We start from the raw sequence: 12,593 nt of genomic DNA on the forward strand, positions 1-12,593 counted from the left end.
ATCATCATCATCATCATCATCATCATCATTATTATTATTATTATGATTATTATTATTATTATAGAGTCAATTCTCTATTGATTATTATACTGAATCCAGTAGTGCCTTCTCCCTGATTATAAAACACGCTTAAATTATATTTTCCTGTATGCAGATTTCATATTTATTATTATCGAGCCAATTTTCTACGATTATCATATTGTACTCGATGTATATTAATGCTTTCAAAAATTGAAAAAATATGAATTGGGTGTCACAATTTAGAATCAAAACCAAAACATATAGCACTCCAACATTAATCCTTACCATGTGCATTTTATGCATAGAAAAAAGTTTTTTTAAATAACATTGTACAGGGTGGAACGTTAAAGTTGTCGCCCTGAAGTAAAGACGACAGTTTTATTTCAATCTTTTATTGAAAAAATCAATTCAGGTAACTTGATTATGTAACAGAGCTGGCATATATTCAATGTAGCCCCGTCCAGCCTCAATAACCGCCTCAATACGGGTCCGAAACTGGGAGCATGCCTTTTCCACAAGCGTCAGAGGGAGCTTGGCGAATACTCGGCAGGATATCGGCGAATACTCGGCAGATGGAGGCGATCATGCTGACATTGGTGTTATGAGAGGTCATGTTGGTGATGTTCTTGACGCATGAATAAACGAAGTTATACACCGAGTTCAGGTAAGAGGAGGAGGGGGCCTATGAGAGAAGGGGTCAAAGTCGTAGCACTCCTTCATAAGCCAAGCTTGAATCTCTTTGGACCTGTGGGCCGGTGATGAGTCCTGCTGCCACACCCAGGGTCTGCCAGGGGCTACCTGATTGCACCATGAGAATACCCCATCTTCAGCACATCCATATACACTTTGGTGTTGACTTTCAAACCAAGTTCGAAGATGTGAGGTGGCATGATGTGGCCCTCACTTGAAATCACACAAATATATATATATATATATATATACATGATAAGTTTTTTTTTGGAAAAAGAATTCCAGCAGAGTGCTCAATTAAAAGGAAAATCCAAAATTTAAGAGCGTATTTATAAGACGGTATCAATGATCTGTCTCAACTAATAACTTTCTGCACACAAAATATATATATATATATACAGACGGCAAAAAGAAAGTCCGCACTATTAATTTTTTCAAAAACTGCAAATTCAAGCTAAATTTAATGTAACTGTTTAAACAACCCATACCTCATTTGATTCGCCTTTTATTCTTCTATAATTTTATCTGTTTATATTTAACTTTTAATTGAAATATTCTAGTGTTCACGTTAATTTAAAAAAAATAACTGAAATTGAGGTGGCAAAAAGAAAGTCCGCACAATGGAAAATTGTTATTTAAATGTTACTCTAGGGCATTAATGCAACAAAAATACAACAGGAACACAATGAACTAATTAATATTTAGTAGCAATTTGACAGCCTGCAATTTTGGGGGGAATTCCTTGAATTAGACTGCAGCAATACTCCGGGGAAAGGGCATCCCGCTTTTCTTTAATTTTTGTCCAAAGTTTTTCCAAATTTGGAATTTTATCATTGCGTAGATGTTGCTTGATGTAATGCCATACGTTTTAGATAGAATTGAGGTCGGGATATTGTGCAGGCCAATCCAAACACGGAATATCATGCTCTTCCAGGAATCTCTTAACATTGGCAGCTGTGTGAATTATTCTGCATGTAGGATCATCATCCAAATTCCGACCAATGTAGATTAGAAAAGGCTCAGTCAACGTATTAATTTACTTGGTCGAATTAATTCGATCTTGCAAGCTAACTATAGGTCCTGGACCATTGGTACTAATAATCCCCACACCAAAATTGAACCTCCACCATCTAGCAGCATTGAAACTGAGCACCTAAGATTAAATTCTTTACTGCCTACCATCACTGCCTTTTGACCAATATAAAGAGTCATGATCTTCATTGCATCTGACGAAGTTCAGACGGCGCTTTCTGTTCTTTACAGAAATCATTGTCTTGCAACATATCCTTGCAAATTAAAGTCCTTTAATCTGTTCTTGGCAGTAGAAAGAGAGCACTTTTTAACAAGATTGCACTGTTGTTGGATTTGAGAAGCCGTTTTAAATCTGTTTCTTAGGCTGCAGATGTTGATAGCATTGTCTTCCCTGCTAGAAGTAACTCTAGTACGACCAGATTTAGGGACATCACGAACATTGCCGGAGTTTAGGTGCTTTTGCACAGTCTTTCGTACCGTTTTCTCATCACATTTCAATCTGCGGCCGATTTCTCGAATTGATAAACCAGAAAGGTGTAGATTAATGAGCTCCTGACGATCACTAAAAGAAAATCGTAGCATATGGACTAAATGTTACGTTGTATAACCTGGAACAACAACAATTACGATTAGAGATACTTTGTTGCCTGTTAGTGAATATTTTAAACTGATTTAGGGGCGATAATTTAAGTTGATTTTAAGCGAATTTGTTGCTGAGGACTTTCTTTTTGTCTCCTCAATTTGAAATTATTTTTTTCAATTAAAAGTCAAATATGAACAGGTAAAATATTAGAGGTATAAAAAGCTAATCAAATGAGGTATAGGTTGTTTAAATAGTTACATTAAATTTAGCTTAAGTTTGCAGTTTTTGAAAAAAAATTACAATTGCGGACTTTCTTTTTGCCGCCACTATATATATATACATATATATATATATATATATATATATAGTCCAGGCTGAATTGTATTAATTTGTCCTACTTCCTTTTTGTCCCTCTTCTCTTCCTTTCTTCTTTTCCCTCTAAACAAATTTACTAACCCCATCCCTCTATAGTATTTCATTTAACTTCCTTTTAATATTTCATTCATCCTCACCCCCAAATAAACTTTAAAACCCCCTTCACTTTTTTTCTTTAACATTAACGTTAAAGTTTGTAGCCTTCCGATTCAAAATTTTAAAATTATAAGAACATTAAACCATGCCACACGCTAGACATGGTAAAATAATTTTCTCCTCTAAAATTAAAAAAAAAAATTCTTAAACTTTTTTCAATATTCAATAATTTTTTTAGCCGATGAGATCGATAATGATCGAAACGATCTGCACATCGTTGCTAATATGATTATATTTACATAAAGAAAATTAAAAATTATAAATTATATATATATATATATATATAATTTTCAGAATTATTATATAATAATTTCTACAGTCAAACAACGTCGCAACTCACAAGAGCTATGACAACCTGTTTGTTGGCTGTCATGGCTCTTGTGAGTTGCGACGTTGTTTGACTGTGAAAATAATTATATATATGTGTGTGTGTGTGTGTGTGTGTGTGTGTGTGTGTGTGTGTGTGTGTGTGTGTGTGTGTGTGTGTGTGTGTGTGTGTACATTATTTTTAAAGATACTCTATAGAATTTGTGATTGGTTTATTTTGAACTACAAACGAGGGATTTAAGGGAGATTAATTTTCCTAGAAAAAAATCTGAGGGGGGAGACTACACTTACCGAATATGAGATCGCTAGAAAAATACAACAAAATTTGACAAAACTTTATTCAGATGAAGATAATAGCAAGTCAATCTAGGAAATATTCTATTACAACGAACTAATATTCTCTCCACCGATCTTTTCGCTGTTAGAATTGGCCACATGAAAACCAATTACCATTTAAGGTGTAAAGAGCAGATATTTGCTCAATCCTATTATATGATTCATATTAAAACAAATCCTTCAATTAAAGGTTGGTTTAAGCCCAAGGGAAAACAAGCGAAGGATCGTTTCAATAATTTCGGGTCGCACCTGGAAGTCACGACTCAGATCTCCTGTTGTTTATCCCGCGGAGATTGTGAAGAGCTTTGTGCAGTTTGTATCGAAACGATAATAATTTGTAAATGGCCCTTTTTGTGCCAATGGAGTTAAATTCTACACAAAGTCGATGTATCGTTCAGCAAATTGTTTTGGGTTTTTTTTTGTAAATATTTTTAGATGAGGATTTATTGTTCGTTTCATTCGGATTCTTCGGACTACTATTCTCATCTTCAGCTTTATTTTCACAATGACCCATGGGATAGTGAATAAAGTATTTGGTGAAATTCAGTAGCAAGTTACACTTTTTTGGAGGTTGAAGGTCCAATCCTAAGTACGGGCGACGCCATAGATATAATTGCGAATTTCTACGTGTTATCTCTGTAAAATAAATAAGGGATGCCATTCGAAATTCCTTGCGGATTCCCGAGTTTTACAAAATACACTTGAAGAAGATCGTAGGTTACATGGACCAAAAGGTTTTGCAAATAACGCATAAGATGTGAATTCCGAAGAATCCAAATAATCCAGAGAACTGGTTATGCTTTTGAGATGAGGATTCATAACATTATAAGAATAATTCGGACTATTGTTCTCATTTAACTGTGAATTCATACGAGATGCTGTAGATGAGATTCAAGACATTATAGCACCGGCATTTAAAATTGTTGTTGACTCTTTAAAATTCAATATGTTATTGGTATACATCTTATGAGATGACTAACCAAATTTTCATGATATCAGGTTCAAATGAACAGCTACAGCAGGAATTGAAATACACCCTACTAAAGCCTGATTGTCACAGCTGGTGAATTTCAAAAATGCAATCTGGACGTTAGGACAATTTAGAAAAACGAGTTGCGATAAAATTTTGTGTTAAACTAGGAAAAATGCCTGAGAAACGTATAGAATGTTTCAGACATTTTTTGGGGCCATCTGGAATTAATCGGGCATCAGCTTCTGAGTGGCATAAGAGATTCAAGGAAGATAGGGAGTCTGTGAGGGATTATAGGAGGTATGGGAGGAATAAGGAAGTCAGAACACCAGATTTGATTGGCCAAATAAAGAATGGGGGATAAGGACTGTCGTGTGTCTATAGATACAATAAGTGCACAGCTTGATGTCAGTGTGTGAACTGTACACACAATTATTCGCAAGGAACTTTAGAAGTGGAAGATTTGCGTGAAATTTCTCCCAAGGGTACTCCATTCTTGTCGCAGGCTATTCGAACAAGATGGTCAAGACAATTTCTCACCTTCTCTGTAGTTCAAACCTTGTTCTCTGTCACTTTTGTTTATTCCCTAAGTTCAAGGAAAACCTTAGAGACAATTGAGGAGATGAAAGACGCTGTGACGAGAGTCAGTTACACGCTGACACAAGAGGACTTCCATAGGTCAGCCAAAAGTGCTTGTAAGTGGTAGTCCCCTTCGAAGTAATCTCTTCCGGCTGCAGTATATAGCATCCCTTTTCTTTATATAGCATCCCTCTGCCTGTTCTACAAGTGCTTTAACGGTGAATGCTCCGACAAACTGCAAGCACTTGTACCCCCTCGACGTAAATACCTCCGACAAACCCGACAAGCAGCTAAATCCCACCCCTTCACAGTAGAGATCCCTAGATGTAAGAGAGCCTTCTACTACAGTAGTTTCTTCCACAGAACCGCTAGACTTTGGAATTCCCTTCCGGGTCCCTGCTTCCCCAACTGTACTAACATGAAGAAGTTCAAGTGTAATGTGAACCGACACCTTGCTGCCCAACTCCCTTCATAGTACCCCTGTAGCTTATGTCCCTGATAGTAGCCCCCTACATTAAAGTGGCAATGTGCCTTGTTTGGGGTGAAAATGTAATGAAAAAAAAAGGTACTCAAAAATGTAGCAACTCGGGTAAAGTAACTTTCAGAGTAGAAGGCTCTCCGGAATCGATTCGGCTCTCTGTATTGACAGAGTGGAATTTTGCTGCTTGTTGGGTAAGTGGGGGAGGGGCAAGCACTAATGCTATCAATTCGTCGGGGCACATGCGATTAATAATTTGGAAAATAAGCAGAGGAATGCAGTACGATGGCGAGTGGGCAGGGGTTGGATGTTGGTTGTCAGTACAGGACCTATTAGATTAGAGACCTTTTGAGGAAACCTTGTTCAGTAAAGTAAAGTAAATTGCTGCTTTTGAATTGTGGTACTACAGTAGACTTCTTCGTGTAAGCTGGATGGACAAGTGTATTAACCAATGGGTTCTGGAGAAGATTGGACCATGAGAAGACTGCTTGATAGCATCAATGGCAGGAAATTGCGATTTTGGGGCCATGTAGCCAGAACAGACGGCCTAACAAAAGATCGTCTTATTGGTACAACCCCTGGCAATGTGGGGGAAATTATTGATAGTGGTTTCAGTGTACGAGTGCTTTTCGTGAAAGTTTAGCAAGAGGGGGGGGGCATAGAGAAGAGTTCAGACAAGCATTGCTATAAAATTAATGATAGAGCAGAGACAGGCTCGCGACGTCCCTTCTGTTGGAAAGAGGTTGCAAGGAAAGAGAAAAGGGGCGTCCCCTACGAGGCTACGAAGTCTATTTTGAACTTAGTCAAGGCCCAGTTGTGTCAACAGTACTCTAACCTATCAGTAGTGAGATATCTACTGGAGCGGTAGAATGATCCTCCCATTTTTCCAGCGACCTTGGCAACAGATTTGATGTACGTGATCCTTTTTTCAGAACAAGACTAAAGTTCAGATCAAGAAGCTTGTCAAAACATGGAGCCTCCCCAAAACGATCGCCATTCATTTCAATTGATGCCAGACGGGAACCAGAGCACTGATGATGGAAAGATAGAAGTTTGATTTTAGATGCATTCAATTAACTAGCCACCGCTTTCCCCCATTACACTACGTGTTCAAGATCATTGGAGAGATACTTCCTTCTGTGACAATCATCTCCAGCAGTAAGTTTAACTTTATATGAGTGGCTCTGTGATCTCTGATGGAGCAGTGGTTACTTCCACGTATTGAATTTGCGCCACGCTTAAAAAGGGGCAAGGGGACAATCGCTGACCAATCAATGGGTATCTAACTTCTCTCAATGATGCATCTTTTGGGATGTAGATTGTTTTTTTATTACTGACGCAAAAACCACATTATATAAAGATAGAACAGTAGAAATGTATACTTACAGAATTGTCAGGTTTTCTAAATTATAAAACACGAAAGGCGGCAAAGTTTCCAGTAGATTTGAGCCAAGTTTGCTGTAAAAGATAAGGTACAGATATATGAATATTTTTTGGCAAATAAGAATATATATTCAATTCCGGAAAAAAGATAAGGTGAAGTTATATGATTTTTTTTTTCGAAAATAGGAATATATCTCTATTTATACATAAAAGGCACTTCGTATGTGAGTTGTTCCATATACACTCGAAAACGGCTGGGCTGATTTTTTAAATTTCACAAAAGTGTGCTTTATGTACCTGGGAGTGCTCTTGGATAGGTTTTGTATCGGAATGCCTCCAATAAATATCTAAAATCGATCATACAAAAATCCTATTAAATACTTTCATAAAGCATCACAAGTTCATTTGAGAAGTTTTATAACCGCAAAAGCAGAAGGCACCGGCATATGAAAATCAATAGTAGGTTCTTTGATATGACAGGGATGCATTCGAAACGAATGTTTCTGTTTAAAGAACAACTGAACCATAATACTTTCTTTTTGAATTTGAAACTTTAATTCAAGCCATTATATAAAAATAATTTTATAAAATAAACTAGGTTCTTTACAGTGCAACGTAAGATTACAATGTATTATGGACTAAGTTACTGAGGGGAGGCGTGTTAAGCTTTCTCGCGATAGTTACGTAAAAAGGGCTGTCCCCTTCTCATGTAAGTAAAAAAAAAAGAGAGAATTAGTTAAATGAAAATGATATCAGATAAAACGAGAATCGAACCCTGTAGATAAGTTTTAAAGAACAATAGGTTTTAAATGGAATGTTAATTCTTTTAAAATATTTTATAAATAAAATTTGTCTGGAAAATCTATTCAGATTCTTAGAAAGAATGCATAATAAAAATATCGGTTAGAGAATTAACAAGTAGGTTAAATTCCGTTGTAAAAACAAAGAGAATGAGAAATTTCCTGGTCGTCAGAAATGGTTTCAAAACGTGCAAATCGCGCATGTTTGAAACATGTGAGTAACAATGCATGCTTAAACACGCAGGCGTGTCATGCCATGTGTCTGATATGCACGTGTTGGTGGTCATGCAATGACGTTATGGGTCTCAATATAGTCAGTCAAAAAACTCAGTCGGGGACTCAGTCAGTCAGGGGAGAAGACAGAGCTGATAGAACCTTGGAAGCGGAGGTTAGAAGAAGAATAATGTAAGACTTGAATTCTTTGACGCAAAGCCATTGACCATATGGTATAATAAACGGAATCATCATCTTTTTGTATCTGCCTCTTCGTGTTATGTTTTCAACAGAAAAGGTATTGTCCATTTATATTATAAGAACTTGTGAAAATCATCATCTCAAAAACAGGTAAGAAATATATGTGTCAGTGTTTATAGAAACACTTCCAGTCACAGAACTGTCAAACGTAAATGCCAAACGCGCTATCTCTCGGTCTATCTATCAATATATCATAAATCTCCTCTCGTTGAATTGCATGCTCGGCTCTCCTGTATTAGCCTGTACCCTGTCTCTCTATATATACTCTCTTGATATATACGCGATATATTTATGCACAGCATGAACCGCTAAGACGGCATTACAACAACAATATAATACATACGTCATCTTTTAAAATATAACCCTTATGTAATATATATATATATACATATATATATATATATATATGAGCAAACTGTTAATAAAATATGTTAAAAAAACACTTTGAAATGAGTTAAAAACATATTTAATCTGAAAAGGAAACACTAGATAAATGGATAGTCTTTAATCCGCGGAGTTTCGAAGAAATACTTCCCTTCTCATCAGAGGGTAGGAATTAGCAAAATGCGGGAACGGATTTTGCATGCAGAAGTATTTGATGAAACAACAAGTAAGTCAAAGATCTTACTTGAAAACAAAAAAAGTGAAGCAGAGGGAATATAGTGAAGAAAAAGGTGATTACACATGAATGGATAGTCTGGTGGAAAATAAAAAATCCAGTGATGGTAAAATCCAAATGTAAAACTTCAAAAAAGTTAAAAGAATTTCCATTTGTACAAGTAAAATCCAAGGAAATCCCGTAATTGGAAGAAGATGGTCCAAAATAATCCAAAGGCAGAAATCCATGGAATAATTCACAAAAATGTGTACAAGGCAAAAAGAAAAGATTCCAATAATATTAATAAAAGAGAAATAAGATATGCTTTTCACTCTACTTCCGAGACATAAATATATTTATATATAGATATTTATGTCTCGGAAATAGAGTGAAAAGCATATCTTATTTTTCTTTTATTAATATTATTGGAATCTTTTCTTTTTTCCTATATCCTTTTCATTAACTTCCCTTACTCTATGACATTAAATATCAGCTTTTAATTGTGATTTTCTATGTCTCACTGACTTTAGCAAATAAGGTGTAAACCATTATAAGTATTTGTTAACATTTTCTCCTCTGAAGAGATGGTAGACATCGAAACCCTATAGGATAAGAGTTTGAAATATTATATTTCAAATGAATTGTTTGTCTTATATAGAATAATAAATATATTTTGATTTGAAATTTAAACATTTCACGTCATAATCTTTTTAATTTATTGAATGACAAAACTTTGATTTATTTGCTCTATCTTGTATGTCGAGCAATTCTTATTTAGGTGGAATAATTCTTATAGAATATCACTGCTAGTAATATCTTGTAAAACTTGTAATCACAGGTTTTCATACTAGTTGATTGTTAGATAATTTTATTCTGAAATATATATATATATATATGTATATATATATTATATGTATATATATGTATATATATGCATATAGATGTATATATATGTATGTATATATATGTATGTATATATATGTATGTATATATGTATATATATATGTATATATATTTATAAATATATGTATATATATGTATATATATGTATATATATGTATATAAATATATATGTATATATATGTATATATATGTATATATATGTAGAGAGAGAGAGAGAGAGAGAGAGAGATTTGTAGAAACTCCGAAAAAGAAAACGTCATATTTTGATTGGTCTTTAAGCAGCTGAGTTTTAATAAATGGATTCTATATATTTGACTGTTGATTTCAGAGCATAAAGTCAGATCAATTTCTATCGCTTCAAATTGTTTCGCTCTGTCAACTGTTTGTACCGATCAACGTGTTTTCTACTTATTACGACAGTGATTCACAAAAGAAAACACGTTGCATATCAGAAATACAACAGAAAAATTGAAAGGCGCATCAAAATCAACTCGCTTCTTAATTGGAAATGTCCAGCTGCAATTGGACAAACACATCATTAATTATTCCTTGAAGAATAGCATTTCATGAGAACGTCACTCGTGTGACTATTTCGATTAATTAATTTAAAATTACAGATCGACAGATGGTTTGATATGTTCACGAAATGTGCCATCTCATTAAAATACAGTGTGGAACGATAAAATTGTCTCCATAGAAAACCGGTTTTTATTTATTTTGATTATCTACTAATTGGCCAGTGGTGTACAAACCCCAAGAGTGATAGGAGGCTTCTGAAAGTAACATAAACGAGCAAGATTGGAGATGCGCCGCTGTACAACTCATGCTCTATACTGATTCAAGTTATGATAACAGGATCATTGCTAGCAAACTCAAAATGCATCGCTGGATTGCCTCGGATACAAGGGACGTGTCCAGCGTGATGAAAACAAAGTTTCCGGCCACGGTTATGGTTTTTAGTGTGGTTTCAGGTGGGAGCTACATCAAGCCAACTCACATCTTCAAAGTCGGCTTGAAATTCAACACCAAAGTCTACTGATAAGTATGATGATCCGCTGATGCAATCAAGTGGCTGCTGGCAGAGTGTGGCAGCAGGACTCTGCGCAAGTAGATTGCGTATATATTATTATAAAACCAATCCTCTCTAGATTATTATATATTACGAGGAATAATTTGCCCGGTGGACTAATTCGCAAGAAAAAAATATTAAAAATAATGATGATAAAGTTGTTCATCAAATTCCGTCTGTGTTTGTTTACAATATCGCGTCAGCTGATATTTGAGCTTGACAAACTTAAACATAGTCTATTTTTCTCTTATATGTAAAAAAGAATTTTTACAGGAGAATATCTTACATTACACCGGCCAAGATTAAACCGGTGGAATGTGAAATATTCCTCTATCAAAATTCTTCCCTTTATCTATAAAAGACAAGATCGGATTTTTTTTCGATTTTTGATACTACTCGGACGAATTTTTGTACAAAATATGTCTAAGAACACTACCAGACACATAGGCTGGATTTTATGTAAAGTTTACAAACAATACGCTCAGCCGTTTCGGAACCTATGAGGAATGGAACTCACACGTATACACAAAGTTACTCATACATATATATACATACATATACATACATATATATACATATACACGCACACATACACACACACACAAACACACACACACACACACACACACATATATATATACAGATTGACCAAAAAACACGGGCCCCAGCTCTAATTAAGCCCTGTTTCTTAGTGTTTTGTCCGAATGAAATAAATCTTTGGTCATAACTAGTCTATTATATTCAAAACATCACATCAAAACACTAGGGTCTTTGGCCTTTTTTTTCTCCATTCTACAGCATTATGTTCTAGATGGCCTCCATTTAGCTTTTGGTTTTTGGGGGTCACCCTGTATATATATATATATATATATATATATATATATATATATATATATATATATATATATGTATATATATATATGCATATATATATATGTATATATATATGTATATATATATAGTAGAAATGGTAATTAATAAAAACTGAAGAAAGTGCTCAATACTGTTGTAGAGCAAATATGCGTTTTTTTTTTTATTACCGTATCCTTCTGTTAAGTTACATTATTGTTTCAGCTACTCGGCCATTTTTTTTTTTTTTTTTTTTTTTTTTTTTTTTTTGCCGCCTGTAGCTTCCTACCGGATAACTGAAACAATAATATAACTTAACAGAAAGATACGGTAATAAAAAAAATAAAACGTATATATATATATATATATATATATATATATATATATATATATAATTGTTTTTTTTTTACTATAATAATTAAATACCTACAGACACTAGTGTTTCATCCTTTCGGGATTCTTCAGTGCAGGGTGTCACGATTACTACCAGTCGAACGATTCGAACCCCGCGACACGAGACATCTCTGGCTCGATTATATACATACATACATACATATATATATATATACATATATATATATATATATATATATTACATATATTATATATATATATATATATATATATATATATATATATGTTTTGAGAAAAATAGAAAAAAAACGAATGAAATTATTAAAATAATCAACGTTTCGTCTTTATTTCAGAGGACATCTTCAGGATAATTGAAGTAAAAATGCAAGAAAAGAAAAAGTCATAGATCGTACGAAAAAGAGGACAGTTTTTGAATCCTACCCATGTCGGGAAGGGCAAACATATGTGTGCATATGCCCTTCCCGACATGGGTAGGATTCAAAAACTGTCCTCTTTTTCGTATGATCTATGACTTTTTCTTTTCTTGCATTTTTACTTCAATTATCCTGAAGATGTCCTCTGAAATAAAGACGAAACGTTGATTATTTTAATAATT

At 34.4% G+C, this 12,593-nt stretch overlaps 1 protein-coding gene across 1 annotated transcript in view; it reads right to left on the minus strand.

The window, feature by feature from the left end:
* Nucleotides 1-12,593, minus strand: part of LOC145266330 (uncharacterized) — a 766,230-nt gene that overhangs the window by 403,061 nt on the left and 350,576 nt on the right. The window contains exon 3 of the mRNA XM_080121918.1: nucleotides 6,934-7,005. Coding sequence (XP_079978044.1) covers nucleotides 6,934-7,005 — 72 coding nt within the window. The remainder of the gene's footprint in view (nucleotides 1-6,933; nucleotides 7,006-12,593) is intronic.

Source organism: Euprymna scolopes, chromosome 41 (assembly GCF_053919585.1).
Source record: "Euprymna scolopes isolate OS-2025 chromosome 41, ASM5391958v1, whole genome shotgun sequence".
Taxonomy (NCBI): Eukaryota; Metazoa; Mollusca; class Cephalopoda; order Sepiida; family Sepiolidae; genus Euprymna; species Euprymna scolopes.